Source organism: Euprymna scolopes, chromosome 35 (assembly GCF_053919585.1).
Source record: "Euprymna scolopes isolate OS-2025 chromosome 35, ASM5391958v1, whole genome shotgun sequence".
Taxonomy (NCBI): domain Eukaryota; kingdom Metazoa; phylum Mollusca; class Cephalopoda; order Sepiida; family Sepiolidae; genus Euprymna; species Euprymna scolopes.
Genome location: NC_136516.1, coordinates 27,904,159 through 27,924,716, shown reverse-complemented (window position 1 = coordinate 27,924,716; position 20,558 = coordinate 27,904,159). Strand labels below are relative to the sequence as shown.

The following is a 20,558-nucleotide window of genomic DNA, read 5'->3' as shown; positions in this document are numbered from 1 at the left end:
ATCTATTCTTGTGATTTTTGCTTTTTTTTTTTGATTGAACATTTTTTATTTTTGTCATTTTTGCTTTGTTTTGCTGAAATATTTGACAACGAATCTATTCTTGTGATTTTTGCTTTTTTTTTTGATTGAACATTTTTTATTTTTGTCATTTTTGCTTTGTTTTGCTGAAATATTTGACAGCGGATCTATTCTTGTGATTTTTGCTTTTTTTTTTTTGATTGAACATTTTTTATTTTTGTCATTTTTGCTTTGTTTTGCTGAAATATTTGACAGCAGATCTATTCTTGTGATTTTTGCTTTTTTTTTTTGATTGAACATTTTTTATTTTTGTCATTTTTGCTTTGTTTTGCTGAAATATTTGACAGCGGATCTATTCTTGTGATTTTTGCTTTTTTTTTTTTGATTGAACATTTTTTATTTTTGTCATTTTTGCTTTGTTTTGCTGAAATATTTGACAGCGGATCTATTCTTGTGATTTTTGCTTTTTTTTTTTTGATTGAACATTTTTTATTTTTGTCATTTTTGCTTTGTTTTGCTGAAATATTTGACAGCAGATCTATTCTTGTGATTTTTGCTTTTTTTTTTTGATTGAACATTTTTTATTTTTGTCATTTTTGCTTTGTTTTGCTGAAATATTTGACAGCGGATCTATTCTTGTGATTTTTGCTTTTTTTTTTTGATTGAACATTTTTTATTTTTGTCATTTTTGCTTTGTTTTGCTGAAATATTTGACAGCGGATCTATTCTTGTGATTTTTGCTTTTTTTTTTTGATTGAACATTTTTTATTTTTGTCATTTTTGCTTTGTTTTGCTGAAATATTTGACAGCGGATCTATTCTTGTGATTTTTGCTTTTTTTTTTTGATTGAACATTTTTTATTTTTGTCATTTTTGCTTTGTTTTGCTGAAATATTTGACAGCGGATCTATTCTTGTGATTTTTGCTTTTTTTTTTTTGACTGAACATTTTTTATTTTTGTCATTTTTGCTTTGTTTTGCTGAAATATTTGACAGCGGATCTATTCTTGTGATTTTTGCTTTTTTTTTTTTATTGAACATTTTTTATTTTTGTCATTTTTGCTTTGTTTTGCTGAAATATTTGACAGCAGATCTATTCTTGTGATTTTTGCTTTTTTTTTTTGATTGAACATTTTTTATTTTTGTCATTTTTGCTTTGTTTTGCTGAAATATTTGACAGCAGATCTATTCTTGTGATTTTTGCTTTTTTTTTTTGATTGAACATTTTTTATTTTTGTCATTTTTGCTTTGTTTTGCTGAAATATTTGACAGCGGATCTATTCTTGTGATTTTTGCTTTTTTTTTTTGATTGAACATTTTTTATTTTTGTCATTTTTGCTTTGTTTTGCTGAAATATTTGACAGCGGATCTATTCTTGTGATTTTTGCTTTTTTTTTTTGATTGAACATTTTTTATTTTTGTCATTTTTGCTTTGTTTTGCTGAAATATTTGACAGCGGATCTATTCTTGTGATTTTTGCTTTTTTTTTTTGATTAAACATTTTTTATTTTTGTCATTTTTGCTTTGTTTTGCTGAAATATTTGACAGCAGATCTATTCTTGTGATTTTTGCTTTTTTTTTTTTGATTGAACATTTTTTATTTTTGTCATTTTTGCTTTGTTTTGCTGAAATATTTGACAGCAGATCTATTCTTGTGATTTTTGCTTTTTTTTTTTTGATTGAACATTTTTTATTTTTGTCATTTTTGCTTTGTTTTGCTGAAATATTTGACAGCAGATCTATTCTTGTGATTTTTGCTTTTTTTTTTTTGATTGAACATTTTTTATTTTTGTCATTTTTGCTTTGTTTTGCTGAAATATTTGACAGCAGATCTATTCTTGTGATTTTTGCTTTTTTTTTTTGATTGAACATTTTTTATTTTTGTCATTTTTGCTTTGTTTTGCTGAAATATTTGACAGCAGATCTATTCTTGTGATTTTTGCTTTTTTTTTTTGATTGAACATTTTTTATTTTTGTCATTTTTGCTTTGTTTTGCTGAAATATTTGACAGCAGATCTATTCTTGTGATTTTTGCTTTTTTTTTTTTATTGAACATTTTTTATTTTTGTCATTTTTGCTTTGTTTTGCTGAAATATTTGACAGCAGATCTATTCTTGTGATTTTTGCTTTTTTTTTTTTATTGAACATTTTTGATTTTTGTCATTTTTGCTTTGTTTTGCTGAAATATTTGACAGCAGATCTATTCTTGTGATTTTTGCTTTTTTTTTTTTGATTGAACATTTTTTATTTTTGTCATTTTTGCTTTGTTTTGCTGAAATATTTGACAGCAGATCTATTCTTGTGATTTTTGCTTTTTTTTTTTGATTGAACATTTTTTATTTTTGTCATTTTTGCTTTGTTTTGCTGAAATATTTGGCAGCAGATCTATTCTTGTGATTTTTGCTTTTTTTTTTTTGATTGAACATTTTTTATTTTTGTCATTTTTGCTTTGTTTTGCTGAAATATTTGACAGCAGATCTATTCTTGTGATTTTTGCTTTTTTTTTTTGATTGAACATTTTTTATTTTTGTCATTTTTGCTTTGTTTTGCTGAAATATTTGACAGCAGATCTATTCTTGTGATTTTTGCTTTTTTTTTTTTGATTGAACATTTTTTATTTTTGTCATTTTTGCTTTGTTTTGCTGAAATATTTGACAGCAGATCTATTCTTGTGATTTTTGCTTTTTTTTTTTTTGATTGAACATTTTTTATTTTTGTCATTTTTGCTTTGTTTTGCTGAAATATTTGACAGCAGATCTATTATTGTGATTTTTGCTTTTTTTTTTTTGATTGAACATTTTTTATTTTTGTCATTTTTGCTTTGTTTTGCTGAAATATTTGACAGCAGATCTATTATTGTGATTTTTGCTTTTTTTTTTTTGATTGAACATTTTTTATTTTTGTCATTTTTGCTTTGTTTTGCTGAAATATTTGACAGCAGATCTATTCTTGTGATTTTTGCTTTTTTTTTTTGATTGAACATTTTTTATTTTTGTCATTTTTGCTTTGTTTTGCTGAAATATTTGACAGCAGATCTATTCTTGTGATTTTTGCTTTTTTTTTTTGATTGATCATTTTTTATTTTTGTCATTTTTGCTTTGTTTTGCTGAAATATTTGACAGCAGATCTATTCTTGTGATTTTTGCTTTTTTTTTTTGATTAAACATTTTTTATTTTTGTCATTTTTGCTTTGTTTTGCTGAAATATTTGACAGCAGATCTATTCTTGTGATTTTTGCTTTTTTTTTTTTTGATTGAACATTTTTTATTTTTGTCATTTTTGCTTTGTTTTGCTGAAATATTTGACAGCAGATCTATTATTGTGATTTTTGCTTTTTTTTTTTTGATTGAACATTTTTTATTTTTGTCATTTTTGCTTTGTTTTGCTGAAATATTTGACAGCAGATCTATTATTGTGATTTTTGCTTTTTTTTTTTTGATTGAACATTTTTTATTTTTGTCATTTTTGCTTTGTTTTGCTGAAATATTTGACAGCAGATCTATTCTTGTGATTTTTGCTTTTTTTTTTTGATTGAACATTTTTTATTTTTGTCATTTTGGCTTTGTTTTGCTGAAATATTTGACAGCGGATCTATTCTTGTGATTTTTGCTTTTTTTTTTTGATTGAACATTTTTTATTTTTGTCATTTTTGCTTTGTTTTGCTGAAATATTTGACAGCAGATCTATTCTTGTGATTTTTGCTTTTTTTTTTTGATTGAACATTTTTTATTTTTGTCATTTTTGCTTTGTTTTGCTGAAATATTTGACAGCGGATCTATTCTTGTGATTTTTGCTTTTTTTTTTGATTGAACATTTTTTATTTTTGTCATTTTTGCTTTGTTTTGCTGAAATATTTGACAGCGGATCTATTCTTGTGATTTTTGCTTTTTTTTTTTTTGATTGAACATTTTTTATTTTTGTCATTTTTGCTTTGTTTTGCTGAAATATTTGACAGCAGATCTATTCTTGTGATTTTTGCTTTTTTTTTTTGATTGAACATTTTTTATTTTTGTCATTTTTGCTTTGTTTTGCTGAAATATTTGACAGCGGATCTATTCTTGTGATTTTTGCTTTTTTTTTTTGATTGAACATTTTTTATTTTTGTCATTTTTGCTTTGTTTTGCTGAAATATTTGACAGCGGATCTATTCTTGTGATTTTTGCTTTTTTTTTTTTGATTGAACATTTTTTATTTTTGTCATTTTTGCTTTGTTTTGCTGAAATATTTGACAGCAGATCTATTCTTGTGATTTTTGCTTTTTTTTTTTGATTGAACATTTTTTATTTTTGTCATTTTTGCTTTGTTTTGCTGAAATATTTGACAGCGGATCTATTCTTGTGATTTTTGCTTTTTTTTTTTGATTGAACATTTTTTATTTTTGTCATTTTTGCTTTGTTTTGCTGAAATATTTGACAGCAGATCTATTCTTGTGATTTTTGCTTTTTTTTTTTGATTGAACATTTTTTATTTTTGTCATTTTTGCTTTGTTTTGCTGAAATATTTGACAGCAGATCTATTCTTGTGATTTTTGCTTTTTTTTTTTGATTGAACATTTTTTATTTTTGTCATTTTTGCTTTGTTTTGCTGAAATATTTGACAGCGGATCTATTCTTGTGATTTTTGCTTTTTTTTTTTGATTGAACATTTTTTATTTTTGTCATTTTTGCTTTGTTTTGCTGAAATATTTGACAGCAGATCTATTCTTGTGATTTTTGCTTTTTTTTTTTGATTGAACATTTTTTATTTTTGTCATTTTTGCTTTGTTTTGCTGAAATATTTGACAGCAGATCTATTCTTGTGATTTTTGCTTTTTTTTTTTTTGATTGAAAATTTTTTATTTTTGTCATTTTTGCTTTGTTTTGCTGAAATATTTGACAGCGGATCTATTCTTGTGATTTTTGCTTTTTTTTTTTGATTGAACATTTTTTATTTTTGTCATTTTTGCTTTGTTTTGCTGAAATATTTGACAGCAGATCTATTCTTGTGATTTTTGCTTTTTTTTTTTGATTGAACATTTTTTATTTTTGTCATTTTTGCTTTGTTTTGCTGAAATATTTGACAGCAGATCTATTCTTGTGATTTTTGCTTTTTTTTTTTGATTGAACATTTAAAATTTGATTGAAAATAGATGATTTAAATGCCATCAGCTATAGTCGAAACCGAAACCAAAACTTATGAAGAATTCTTGGTAAAATTATTTATGACAAGAAATAGAAGAACATAACAATTAAATGACCCGGATGTAAACATGACACACAAAAGAACATACACGCTATCGTATTAATATGTAATATTCAATAGAGGATTGATTCTATAACAATACATATGCAATCTGCATAAATTAAAATATCATGTTTAAGCGTATTGTACGACCGGGCAATGCCGGGCTGCCAGCTAGTAGTAAAATATAAATCAAGCTTTGCTTCAGTTGTTATGTAGGGATTGGTGGTAGAAATGCACACAACAGAGGATACAGTTGCACCTTCTTTTTTTTATTTGCACCCCTGTGCAAATTCAACTTGAGTTGTTGAACTGTTGAAATATTTCAGGAGTGAGTTTGCAGAAAGTATATTGAATGAGAAATATGATATTCATTGCTTTTTTAACAACCTCAATGCAATGTTTAAATGGCTTGAATGACAAGTCAACCATTCAAGATTTTTTGTCTCGTTCACCTCCTTGAACAGAGTAGTGTGATCACCAAAAGTAAGAGCCCAGTCGAAAGGAGGTACCACTGCATTTATCGACATTCTCATTTAATAAACTATTTCCAGGCATTTTAAAGGTTAAACTTGAGATTGTCAATTTTGCTTCTATGAGTTACTAATTTCACATCTGCAAATAGGAGCACGTTTACACATTTTTATCGTGGACCCCAAAATGAACAGAGATTAGACCATTCCTGTAATGATTCAGCCCCTGTTGATTTTGTGGTGGGAGTTTAGTTCTGTGCAATTCTAGGAGGTCCACCCTCCCAGGCTTTGCCCTCTCTCTTTGGGAAGGGGTTAGTTTATTGTTAATCCTCTGAGGTGCCCTCACCAGGGAATGCCGACAGGCTGCCCAGGCACTTTTTATAGGTCATAGTGCCTCTACTTTGGGGCGCTGACTTCCCAATCACACTTTCTGACCCTGGTGTCTAATTTCTTGCAGCGGAAGAGAACCAAACAACTTCCATCACTTCTGGCATGTCGTTGAGATTGTCAACTATCTAGCGAATATACCAGGTGGACTAAATACAAAAAGGAAACAGACAATTATGCTTAAAAGAATGCTTAGAACCTTATAAAGATCTCTCGGCTGGAATGTCTGAGATAGTGGGTTAATGTCTAGCATCTGGAAGGATGCCCCATCCTCAGCAGAAACAAAATGGTAAGAAAATTGAAAATAAAATCACGAATATAAACAACTAACAAACAAGTATAGTTAAAAATTGAAATTAATGTTTTTAATATTTATTTTAGAAATTATCTTGTTAGTGCTCCGTGAAAAAACTTTGCCTTGTTCAGGTGTCCTGAAGTTTGGGAAAACCTGGACTAGAGTGTGCAGCTGCATGTGGCAGTATATAAGAATTAGAGATGACGTGTGTGTGTGTGTGTGTGCACATATACGTGTGACTTACTGTGAGTTAAGAAAAGTTGCACTCTCTAACCTCTAAGGGAAACAAAACTGAACGCAATATCGGACTTTTCTGTTGTTTTTGCCTAACTTTTTAAAAACCCTGATCTTTAAATACTTTGTCATCGTATCCAAACGAGTGATTTTTACTTTGAGCATTAAAAGTGATTTCGAGCACATATGGTAATTTTAACCTGTGATCGAAAGTGAGATCTAATTTTTGGTTGTGGGTTTTTTTTTTTTTTTGCATGCCTCATTGATCAATTATTGGAACAAGGATTGTACTCCTATACCTGCGTCTTTGTGATTTGCTTATTCAATTGATATAGTACAAATTATTTAGCAAAATAAAATATAAATCAAGCTTGATTCCATTGCTATTGGTGGTAGAAATTTGCACACAAAAAAAATACAGTAGCACCTCTCCTTTTTTATTACATCTGTGCGATTTCAACTTGAATTCTTGCACTGTTGGTGTATTTATTACTGCTTTTGGAAGAATATCAAATGAGAAATAGGATATTCCTTGCTTTGTTTGCAGTTTGAATGCAATGTTTAGAGGGATTGAAGGACGAGTTAACCAGAGAGCAGGTTGTTTGCACGGCAACTGAGAAGGCAAACATGCTTCACAGTCGGTTTGCCTCAAACTCCACATTGAACCTGGCAAACCACTCCCTCCCTGACTTTCCTTTGCGGATAGACACCACACTAGATAATCTGAAAATCACCCCTTCTGAGCTGCATGGTATCATAAAAAACCTAGACACCTCGAAGCCATGTGGACCCAATCTCATCCTGGCTGCACTATTAAAAATAATATTCCGCCAAGGTTGCTCTAGTTTTTTCCAAACTTTGCAACAAATGCCTTAAAAAATTTTGCTTTCCTGACTGCTGGAAAACTGCTTCTGTGTTACCAGTTTTCAAGAACTCTGGTGAAAGAACTGTTCCATTAAATTATCGCTTTTCGCCAAAATATTTGAGTCCACTCATTCATCACCTTACAGTTGCTAAACTTCTAACCAACCAACAATATGGATTTAGGCAAGCCCGTTCCACAGCAAATATCCTAACTGTAATCTCTGAGCGTATGTACCATTCACTAGACAAAGCAAGTGAGGGTAGAGCGATAGCCCTAGATATATCTAAGGCTTTTGACAGAGTATGGCACGATGGTCTTCTCAGAAAAATCAGATCATATGGTATTACTGGGAGAATACATAACGTAATTAAATCCTTATGTAAGAGAAGAATCCAGGTTGTCCTCAATGGTTGTACATCTAAACAATATGATATAAATGCGGGAGTACCTCAGGGGTCAATCCTTGGACCTTTATTATTCCTAATATTCATAAATGACCTGCCTGATAAAATTGTATTGGAGATGGGTATATTTGCTGATGACACTATGCTCTATAACACAAATACAAAATCTGACTCAGTTTTTCTTTCTTTTTGTGTTAAAAAAAGAAAGAAAAACCGAGTCAGATTTCGTATTTATTTTTTTTGTTTGTTCTTGCAAAATTACATTTGGCTATGATCACAGTGTAGTATCTGTGTTGTTTTATGTTGTAGCGGGCAATATCAAGGGTCAGAATGATTATTATGATTAATTGTTAAATCATTTAGTCATTTATTGCCATTTTTCTTTCTCCCCCTCTCGACGCCAGCTTAAAAAATCTTTCGCTGCCACTGCAGGACCACATGTCCATCTCTCCTGGTACGCATTTTTCTTTCTACTCCATTACATGCTGACCATTTCTTCTCTTCAACTTTACACATCCAATTTTTTTCAATTGCACTTTTTGGGTTTGTATTACTGTACACATAGATTCGAAAAAGTTGTCAAAAAACAAATATATAACAAATAAATGTTATCAAAGGCAAGATAAGTTACTTTTCTGCCAAACTGGATATATTTTTTGTGTTTTTATTCAATGTAACATATTTATTCAGCTCGAAAAACATACAGTGTTTGCCAATGTATTTGAAAATTCAAGATGGCGTCTCACACCCTCTTTAACACTGTAAGTTTGGGAAAAGGTGTTATAAATAATAAACTATACAAAATACTATTAAAAACCCGCCGAATATATGTCAACCTATGTCACGGTAACATATATTGAGCGAGTTTTTAACAGTATTTTATTCGGTTTTTTATTTATAACACATTTTCCTGAACTTACCGTGTTAAAGAAAGAATCAGACGCCATCCTGAATGTTCCAATACATCGGTAAATACTGTATGCTTTTCGAGCTGAATAAACATGTTACATTGAATAAAAACACGAAAAATATATCCAGTTTGGTAGAAAAGTAACTTATCTTGCCTTTGATAACATTTATTTGTTATATATTTGTTTTTTGACAACTTTTTCGAATCTATGTGTACAGTAATACAAACCCCACTTTTTCTTCCCCCGACCATATGGTGTCCTTTTTTTTTTTTGTTTTTCTTTCTCCTGTCCATCTTTCCCGATGTGCACTTTACCTCTTTCCTCGACCATACACCAGCCGTAGCTATTTCTCACCTCTAACTTTATGCATCCATCTTTCCCAGCATACATTTTGCGTCAATCCCACTACGTGCTGTCTTATTTAAATTTTTTATTGTCATGCAAGCCTGCGCACACTTGCTAATTTGCATAATACTCAAATGGCTGCTGCTGCTGCTGATATCTTCATTAGCCAGCTATCCTTTGGCTGCTGCTGCTATTTTCACAGTTGCTCATACGCGCTCTGTTACAGTAATATATTTGTTGTGTTTCTTTTCTTTTACATCAAGTAGCTTCATGCCTTGCCTGGAGTGATTTCCGTAAAAAAATCAAACAATAACATTTAATTAAATTTTCTTATTCATGTTATATCAGGGTGAGTTTGGATATCTTGTCGATTCAAGGCAACAACGGACCTGCTTGGGAAAATAAAACAAACCTGGCGTTTTGGAGAGGACGCGATAGTCGCCAAGAAAGACTCGATCTTGTCGTCATGGGGAAGAAACACCCCAAGATTATCGACGCTGCATTAACAAGCATGTTCTTCTTTCCGAAAGATGAAAAGAAATACGGCAAACTTGTTAAACACATTTCATTCTTTGACTTCTTTAAGGTATGTTCTACATTTTTACGTCATTTTGTCAAGGTTAGCAAAAATTAATTGGGGAAAATTAATTGGGGGAAAATTAATTTTTTTTTTTTTTTTTTTTACAAAGGTATCACCACATTATCAAGGCCCAGAGGCCACTCAAGGATAAGGGTTAAAGAGTGTACAGTAGAAATTGGTCAATATAGTAATCATTAGTAATGAAAATATGGTAAATTTAATAACTTATATGGAACGGCTCATCAAGAACTTATTTACTTTAGACTTGAACACAACAATATTGTAGTCAGCCGGAAAGCAGGAAAACGGAAGACAATTCCACAGGCGTGCAGTTCTAAGAAAGAAGCTTTGTTCATGGAATCTACGTTTAGGTTTAGGCACATATAAAGAGTGGGGGAAATTATTGATAGTGTTTACAGCTAGACGAGTGTTTCTTGTGAAAGTTTGGTGAGGGGGGACCATAGATTGAAGCTCAGTTGAACACTTTCCATGAAAATAACGATACATCAGAGACAAACTCGCAACATCTCTTCTGTGAGATAGAGGTTGCAAGGAGGAGAAAAGGACATCTCCTACGAGGCTACGAAGTCTATTTTGAACTCTATCAAGGCAGGACAAGTCCTTTCTGGCAGCTCCTGCCCAGATGTGGCAACAGTATTCCATCCTTGGACGTACCTGGCTCTTATATAGATAGAGAATAGCATCAGCAGTGAGATATCTACTGGATCGATAGAAATATCCCACCATTTTTCCAGCGGCCTTGGCAACAGATTTGATATATGTGTTCCATTTAAGATCAGGAGTAATGGTCAAGCCCAGAAGCTTGTCAAAACTTGAGGCCTCCTGAAGACGAGAGCCATTCATTTCAATTGATGACAAATGTGGATTAGAATGTTGATGATGTAAAGAGAGTAGCTTGGTTTTAGATGCATTAAAATTAAATTAATTGGGCAAAATTTAATTGGGGAAAAATAATTGGGGAAAAATTAATTGGGGAAACTCCAAGTATTTTTAAGGATAGAAAAGAAGAATGATTATGTAGTGTTCTTTTTTGTGAGATTACAGTATCAATGTTGTCCTAATCCTCTGTAATATATATATATATATATATATATATATATATATATATATATATATATATATACTGGGTGGAACAATAAAAATTGTTGCCCTAAAGAAACACTACAGCTTTATTTTAAAACTTTTATTGAAAAAATCAATTCAGGTAACTTGATTATGTAGTAGAGCTGACTCAATGTAACCACCTTCAGCCTCGATCACCGCCTCGATATGGGTCCGGAACTGGGAAAATGCCTTTTCCACAATCGCCAATGGGAGCTCGGCGAATACTTGGCAGATGGCAGCGATCAGGGTGGCTTTGGTGTTATAGGAGGTTATGTTGGCGATGTTCTCAACATATGACCAAACGAAGTACTCCAGCGGGTTCAGGTCGGGGGAGAAGGGGGGGGGGGGTCCAGTGAGAGAAGGGTACAAAGCCATAGCTTTAGTGTGGGTCACATCTTCAGCACATCTTGGTGTTGACTTTCAAGCGGACTTCAAAGATGTGAAGTGGCATGATGTGGCCCTCACTTGAAATGACACTAAAGATCATAACCGTTGGTCGTACAATGCATTGAGCTGTGTCTTCCAGCGTTGAACCATCCGGATTTGCATTTTGAAGGTGCTGGCAATGGTCCTGTTGTCATAACTTGGATCAGTAGAGAGCATGAGTTATACAGCGGCGCATCTCCAATCTCGCTCGTTGAACATTGTGTCATATTCAGACATGATTGAAGGCTCCTATCGCTCTTGGGATTTGTACACAACTGGCCAACTAGTAGATGGTCTGAAAAAAAAAAAAAATGAAAACTGGTTTTCATCAAATGGAAATGGAATCAAGTTGTCTTTTCTACGGCAACAATTTTATTGTTACACCCTGTATGTTTATGCAAATGTTTTCTCTTTCAGCATAAATATCAGTTAAACGTCGATGGCACTGTGGCAGCTTACCGTTTTCCGTATCTTCTTGCGGGTTCAAGTTTGGTTCTGAAACAAGATTCTCATTATTACGAACATTTCTACAAAGAACTTCGTCCGTATGTGCATTACATTCCATTCAAGCGTGACCTCAGTGACCTTTTGAAGCAGGTCAAATGGGCGCGAGAACACGATTTTGAGGTAAATATATATTTTTGCATATAGTTTATTTTTTTACAGATCAACTTTTATAATGTAAAAGCTCGATGATTGCTAATATTTAACAACAGAGCATCTATATTTCTGAATTTTTGAGATGAGGATTAATAATTTGTATCATTTGTATTATTCGGACTACTATTCTCATCTTTAGTGTTGAGGGAACTAATTATAAATAAGAGATAAGATTATCAGAAAATATATATATATATATATAATATGGCATAATTCACATCGAGACACCAGTTTCCGTTAGATCACCGAAATTAAGCAACGTTGAGCCTGGTCAGTTCTAAAATGAGTTTCTCAGGTGCTACATGTACTCTCCGCTTATCTCAGCATTGTTTCCAATCGTCTTAGACTTCTCCTTGCCAATGGACTCAAGCAGTACCAATTTAGGAGAGGTGTGGTTTGGGATTGCACAATTCTTGCCTCACAATTACACTTGGAGCTACCCTTGCAGGGGGTATCCATTGTCTCTTGAGACTGATTAGTAGGCGATACTAAAAATATTTAAGACATCTGATGGAATGAGACCAAGCTACCCTCGTGGATTAAATAAGGGATTCAATTCAGAAATCCATGCAGTTCCCCTGAGTTCGAAAAAATAAATTTCTGAGTTTGATGATATACATCTAAAGACCTTTTCTTCATATGCAAACAAGGCCAGTAAATTGGATTTTGAGACCTCTTATAACTTTCTTTTAAAAAATAATTTTTTAACGGTACAAAAACTATACAGCGCTTTGAAAATAATATACAAACAAACCCTAGGGGCCCCTTTCACCAACAAACTCATCAGGAGTTAATCGTTGGATTTCAAAAGATGCATAAAACAAATTAAATTGTCACGCAAGAGCAAATACTTAGAGATATACGAGTAAAAAAAAGAGAAAAGGAAGAAAAGTTGAATGGGAATTCGTGTTAAATATATATAGAATATCATAAAATATGTTACATTAATGATTGAACAAATTCTTTCTGTTGGCAAAGCGATGGCTTGTGTGAAAGAATTGAGACTGATTCCAAAATCTTTAAATGATTTTGAGGGTCAGCCCAGTGTATTAATCTGAAACAATCCATTTTATAGGCATGGGCACCAACTGGATTTTCAATTAGATATCTTTTATGTTTTGGAGTCAGTCTCAGTCTTGCATGACAATTCGGTTTTTGCATCTTTTTATAACCAATGATTAACTCCTGATGAGTTTGTTGGTGAAAGGGGCTTCTAGGGTTTGTTTGTATATTGTTTTCAACAACCTCTTATATAGAACACAGCCATTTCTTATTAATGTTTGGTTAAGTACAGTACTGTCATGTAAAATAACCCCTTTTCCCAACAGCATTTTAGTTTATTGCGTTTGTCTGCCCAAAAAATTCAGAAACGCATTAATAGCACAAAAATTTGGTTTGTGAGACAAATGTTGAGGGTCATTTGGAAAAATCACATTTCTAACGAGGAAATATGAACTACCGTATAAGGTGACCGTCAGATAAGACGAGGTACAAAATTGGAGCAAATTTTAATAAATCTATATATCGGTTGCATAAGATGGCTGCTTAATCATGAAACCATGTTTGTTTATCATTAGCTAGAGATTGCAACAACCAGTATCTTATGAAATATTGCTTTTTAAGGATGATTTTTTAACTTTAAGGGTCGTCTTATATGCCAAAATACATGGTAGATCTGGATGCACTAAAGGATTGCTGATGGAAACTATCATGAAAAGACAAATGATGTTCTTATGACATATTTACCGTCAAAGAGGCATAGAACATCTGCTATTGACTGCTAGAATACCAGGATTGAAAAAGCAAAGGTTGACCAAGACACACTTTGATGGCCAACTTGATCGATTGAACAGGATTATTGTCAAAAGTTGACCTGTTTTGGGCTATGGATAGTCGCCCGCCTTGGAGAGTTGTGGTCACCAACACTGTTAAATGACAGGGCCACCGCCGCTGCTGCTGCTGCTGATGATGATGATGATGATTATGGTGATGATGATGATTATGGTGGTGGTGGTGGTGATAATGATGATGATGATGATGACAAAGAAAATGATTATGGATAGCCGCTCACATTGTAGAGTCATGTTTGTCGACACTGTTAAACGGCAAAGCTGCTGCTGCTGATGATGTGTTTGTCTGCCATAGTGCAAATTTGACACAAATGTTTTTGTCAGTTTTTTTTTTTCTTTTCTTTAAGTTTTAATCAAAAAATAGAAATCTTTTCAATGTGCTTCCATTCATTTCAGTCTAGACAAATTGCCGAAAATGGACAAGAATTTGTTCGAAACAATTTGATGCCGACAGATATACTCTGCTATCATGCCGTTTTATTTCAGGTGAGTTTCAGTTTTTTTTTTGTTCTTACAAGCAAACTAACGCACAATTGCACACACAACTGTGAATGTAAAATTTTTAACTTAAAGCCAAACATTAAACAATGGATAAACAAACATTTCACCCCAGTGTATGATCAAGAAATAATCAACAACACAGTCTTTGTACATATGTATGCACGGTCGCTTATTATTCATTCTTTTTATTTTCTCCATATTAAAAACGGAGTTTGTGTCTAACTCTACTGCCCCCCCCCCTCCGTGAGAAGACCAGTACATAAAAACTGAACACATCATAACTGGATTCCTTATGGATTGTTCGTCAATTGTTTGGTTATTTACAATGAGGTTGCATTATTGCACATAGTAGTCAGCGATATCACTTGCTACAGTGCTCAACCCAAGAAAATGAACCTTATATACTTATCGAAAGACTTCTGTTCCATTGTGACAGAGCACATATGAGCGCGTGGGAAAATATCAGCAGGAGCTGTAAGACAACTGGCTTGCAAGGATATTAGCAGCAGAAGCCAAAAAAGGCACATATGCAAATTAGGAAGTGTGCCCAAGCTAGCATGACAAGAAAAAGAAAAAAGGACACCGCATGGTAGAGAGAAACAAAAGTGCAGTTTAAAAAGATGGGCATGTAAAGTCAAAGACAAGAAATGGCTGTCTACAGTTGGTATGTACAGAAACAGAAGGAAAAATGTTAGCCAGGTGAGATGGACATGCAACCCCGCAGTGGCAGTGAGAGACTGTATAAGCTGATGTGAAGATGGGGAGAAAAAAACTGTAATAAACGACTTGTGTTAAAAAAGAAAGAAATGCTGAGTTGTATTTATTTTTGTTGTTTGTTCTTTTTTGATGGTGTTAAATGGTGTGGAGGTCTGAGAGAGGTTTTGAACCGTAATGAACACAATTCAAGCATAATAGCCACGTTATAGTATCACCGCTCTTTAATGCGGTGAGATTGCATTGCGCCCATGACCATCAACTTGATTGAAAATGACTCTAACGATCTGCCTACGAGGGGGACTTTTATATAAACATCATCAACTACAAAGTGTAGTATCTGTTCTGATACTACACTTCGTCTTTTTTGTTATCAGTCAGTGAAAGAAGAGAAATCCTTCTAGATTGAAGAAATTTATGATCTTATATGGAATGTATTTTTTGTTTAACTTGAAATTTGTTGCACTGTAATTGACTGGCAATTGGGCCAGAGGAAACCATTCTATTGATTCCTGTGTGTCCTCACATTTCTACACCATGTTATTGTATTTTTATATATCAGTGTCATTATACTTTTGAGTACCGCAACAATTTACAACAATAGACCAAATTCTTTATAAAAGCAATTTTTTTATGATCGTTTTTCAAGTTTTTATTTAATCTACTTTCAGAAATTCTCTAAAATTATTCTCTCCAAACCAATCGTCGATTCGTCATTTGCACATGTTGACCAACCGTCCGACCACGATTCCGTTTGTTCATGTCAAAGAAAAAAAAAGGTACAAAATTCTTCAAACATTTTAAACTGTTCATTTATTTGAATTGCTTTTGTACATTCTTTTTTATTCAATGTCGGGATGCAAATAACATTTGTTCGCAAAATAAATAAAAAAAAAAAAACTGTTTAAAAAAAAAAATTAATTTAACAAATATGGGAACCAGCCTGGCTGCGTAATTTATATCTAGCTCCTACTTCCGGCTATCGATGTAAATATGAATGCCTCATCTGAATAGTTGTGCACAATCCTTTTTTTTTACCTTGATGAAGAGATTTATCTAAAAAAAAAATTCGGAACTTCACACCACCTACTATCTTGTGCAATACATTATGTTGGTAAATAAACATATTATTTTTTTTTAATTCCATTTTCACCCCAAACAAGGCACATTGCCACTTTAATGTAGGGGGCTACTATCAGGAACATAAGTTACAGGTAATACTATGTAGGGAGTTGAGCAGCGAGATGTCCGTTCACATTACACTTGAACTTCTGCATGTCAGTACAATTGGAGAAGCAGGAACCTGGAAGGGAGTTCCAAAGTCTAGCAGTTCTGGGAAAGAAACTATTAGAGTAGGAGGCTTTCTTACATCTGGGGATCTCTACTGTGAAGGGATGGGATTTTGCTACTTGTCAGGTTTGTCAGGGGTATTTACGTCGAAGGGTTACAAGGGCTTGTATGTTGTCGGAGCATTCACCATTAAAATACTTGTAGAACAGGCAGAGGGATGCAAAATTTCATCAATGGGATAAAGGTTGAAGGTTTGATGACAGTTCAGAACCTATCAGGTTGGCGAATCTCTTTTGAAAATTATTGAAATTCCTTTTAATTTTTTTTACTTCATTGGTTCGTGTCTATGATGTTCACAAAACTGCTTTGTCATTGCTTTCAAATACAACTCCTTTCTCACTGGTTGGGAGTATATATGTTGAGGGGGCACAAGCGCTATGAGTTCATCAGAGCACATTTCATTAAAGTACTTGTAAAACAGAATTAGGAATGTGACATTGCGGCAATGAAGCAGAGGTTGGAGCGTCATCAATAGTGCAGGACTTGTTAGTAGATTTGAGACTTTCTTTTTTTTTCTTTTTTTTTTTTTTTTTGTTGCACCCTGTCTAAGATTGCGAGACTAGTGATAGATGCACCAGCCCCAATGTCGCAACGATGCATGGGTGAATTATGGCTTTGTAAAGATATAGGATACTCTCTGGCACAAGCGATTTTCTAGCATGATATGGGAAGCCCACCTTTTTTACAGAAGCCTTGGCAATGTCCTCAATGTTCCAATAATAAATCTTTAAAACCTTCTCTTCCAATTTAAAAAAAAAAAAAGACCCAAAAAAATACTTGGAAAATAAACCCCAAACAAACAAGGAACTTATGCACTTATGTTACCGTGCTGAAATTTAATTCAATATTTAGCATTTTTAAAGGATGCTCCGTTTTCAACACAACGTTCTAATAAATCGATCTTCCATTTTGGAAGTATCGATTTTTTTTTTTTTTTTTTTTTCAACTAAATTTCAAGAATGTAGCCTTTTTTAAGCAAAAGCCAAACTGCTAAAAAAAAAAGGGTTAAATTCGCGAAATTTGGCCTAAAAAAAGTTGCTGCTTCCAAAATGGGGGATCAATTTGCTAGAAAATTATTTAGAAAGCCATTCTTAACATGGGGAGGGGAAGGGTGTTTTGTAATTATTTTGTACTTGTAAAACTTGAATTTAACTTGAAAATGCTATTTAAAAAAATAGTGCGGTAACATAAGTGCATAAGCACCAAGAACAATGTATTTATTCCAAATCTCATGTTAGTTGTGAATGTTGAGGTGAAGAGTTCGAAGGATATGCTGTCAGGTAGGGTTTTATCTGCATTTGTCGTGGCAATTGGTGGTTCAGAAAGTTTTTTTTGTAGTTAAATTAAATTGTAATAAAAGAATTGTCAGTTTCTTAAATGTCTCATAATTATTTACGAATGTGAAAAGATATTTGATGCTCTGTTTTGTGCTAGATTGTTCGGCTGTATTCGACTGTAGATGAATGGCGGTTTTTAGCTTTTGTTTTCTATCTTTTATCATGAATCGCGGAATTCTGCATTATTAGTTCTTTTACTTCATTGGCTTGTGTCGACGGTGTTCCCACATAAAACTGCATTGTCATAATTTCCAAACACAATTCCTTTCGCCAAAAAAGATTAGTTTTATCGTTCCCCCGACAAAGGAGGAATTGGACCTAGTAATTGACTCCCATTTGTCCGTGTATCTGTTCGCACTTTTCTTAATAACCACACCCTGGATTTTTTTGAAATTTTGCGCAAACATTAGTCATGGTGAAAGTAAATTTTCGCCAGATCGGACTTCCGGGACAACTCTGATTAAAGGAGACCATTATAGGGGTAAAATTGCCCCCAAATCGTTCGTCCGTTCATTTGTTCACACTTTTTTTCAATAATCACTTCTTGAATTTTTTTGAAATTTTGCACAAACATTAGTCATGGTCAAAGTTAATTTTTGCCAGAACTGTAAAGTAGGAAAGGTTTTATGCATGGGTTTCTATATTTATATTATTATAGGCATTTTCATTTTTTATTTATTTATTGTTTAATTTAATCTTTTTTTTTTTTTTAATTTTTTTTTTAATTTTTTTTTTTTTTGCGAAGGTGATATCGATTATTATTTCAATTCTTACCGGAAGTGATGCTGTAAATTGATAATGTTAAACCTATTAAATATTTTGTATTAGGCTGTGTGTGTCAATTAAATATGCTGATCTTATTTTTTAATATTTTTTTTTTATTATATACTAGCAGTTCCGCCCAACTGCTCGGGCCCTATGTACTGTTCATAACTTTATGTGCATGTGTATATTTTAAAAAGTGTGATTATTTACGGTAATGCCTTTCTATATAATATGCTTCCTTAACTACTATAGAGAAAAGTTTGTAGAGACTGCAGACGTCAAATTTTTTTTTAACTTTGACCCCAATTTTGACCCCCTCAACATTTATTGTTTTGGGCTTAAATTGAATTACAATGTTTGGCCCATGTCCAAGTAACCTACATCTAAAATTGCAAGTGTTTAGACCAAAAGTTGGCGGAGGAGTTTGGTAGATTCTGCAAAGGTCAACTCTGTAAACTTTCACGTCTTGCCAGCCAAATTTTCACTCAAAAACTGATTAAAAAGCTTTCTGCATGTCTGAATACCATTTATGTAAAATTTCAAATGTTTAAACCCAAAATTGGCCAAGTAATTTTGTAGAGACCACAGAGGTCAATTTTTTTAAAACTTTAAACATTTATTGTTTGAGCTCAAATTAAATTATAAAGTTAGATCCAGGTCCAAGTAACCTATATCTAAAATTTCAAGTGCTTAGACCCAAGATTGGCGCAGGAGTTTGGTAGAGTTTTCAAAGGTCAAATCGTTGAACTTTGACCTCTTAACAGCCAAATTTCTGGCCGAAATTGGAGTAAAAAGATTTTCCCAAATTTCCATACCCTTATGTCAAATCTCGAATCTGTAGACCAAAAATTGACAGAGTTATTTGGTAGGGAAGTGTACACAGACAGACAGACAGACATTTTCACTTTTATAGATATATATATTTGTTTATCAATACCTATTTTAAAAAAAATGATATATAATTGTAATATGCTACTCAATGGTAATACATGCATTGTCATGGCAACACATTAATAAATTGTAAAGCAGAAAGGGTTTGTTTAATATCATCGCTGTTAATATAGACATTTTCATTTATATATTTATTTGTTTATTTTTTATTCTCTCTTTATCTACTTGTTGATTTATTATTTAGATTATTTTTTTTAATTTTTAGCAAACCAGTGATTTTTTTTAATTTCTGAAAGGAAATGAGTGATGCTTTGAATCTATGATGGAGACAACATTTAATGTGAAATCTATTTGAATTTCTATTATGTTGTGTGTATCTATTTTGCTGATCTTAATTTTTAATTGTGTGTGTGTTAAAAAGATACAATTGTTATTAATGTTTTTTTCTTTTTTTTTTTTTTTTTCAGTCAAATAGCATTCGGACGGAATTATGATGGGAATCAAAGAAAAAAAACAAAACAACAACAACAAACTGCATCAATTTAATAAAGAAGGTTTACTTACAAAGATTCGAGGGAAGCTGAAAATTTATCCCCCCCCCCCCAAAAAAAAAGATCTCATAATGTGAAAATCAAATTGGATAAACTTGCCATGTTGTTTGAAAAACAAAACAACAAAAACAAAAAAGAGTAAAAGTAAAAAAAGGTTACGAAATAAATTCTCGTACATGAAAGGTGAAATAGGGCCCTCCCTCTCCAAATAAGTTGAAACAATTTGCAATCATGCAGTATAATTAACATCAGAGAAATTGGAAACAAACAAAATATACAATAAATAATGCAAGAAAATTCAATTGTTTATCAACCTGCATAGTTTTTAAATTCTGAAACTGTTTGAAACTAAAATTTTATTTCAATATAAAATTTTGACGATACATGAAGACACTAAAAATCTAATGTAGTCATTAGTATTTCATTCCTTGAAAATTGTTTTAAAAAAATAGAAACTAACCATAAGTCCAGCTAGAACTTCTTCTCTCCAAACTTTGGGTTATGGTAATGTAATCCTATTTATTTTTTATTTTCTTTTAAGCCTAAAATTAGCGACCATTTCCAAACAAAATTGACTGCCATTATTTGCAATTTACTTGTGTGTGGCTAAGTCAAAGTGACAATAACAAATTTAGACATAATAAATCTTATAAACAGT

General features: G+C 32.3%; 1 protein-coding gene across 1 annotated transcript in view; it reads left to right on the top strand.

The window, feature by feature from the left end:
* The window catches only part of LOC145259762 (protein O-glucosyltransferase 2-like), a 75,121-nt gene extending 55,240 nt beyond the window's left edge, over positions 1 to 19,881 (top strand). The window contains exons 5-9 of the mRNA XM_080117499.1: positions 9,499 to 9,736; positions 11,699 to 11,908; positions 14,188 to 14,277; positions 15,678 to 15,785; positions 19,817 to 19,881. Coding sequence (XP_079973625.1) covers positions 9,499 to 9,736; positions 11,699 to 11,908; positions 14,188 to 14,277; positions 15,678 to 15,785; positions 19,817 to 19,843 — 673 coding nt within the window. The 3' untranslated portion in view covers positions 19,844 to 19,881. The remainder of the gene's footprint in view (positions 1 to 9,498; positions 9,737 to 11,698; positions 11,909 to 14,187; positions 14,278 to 15,677; positions 15,786 to 19,816) is intronic.
* The last annotated feature ends 677 nt before the right edge of the window (positions 19,882 to 20,558 follow it).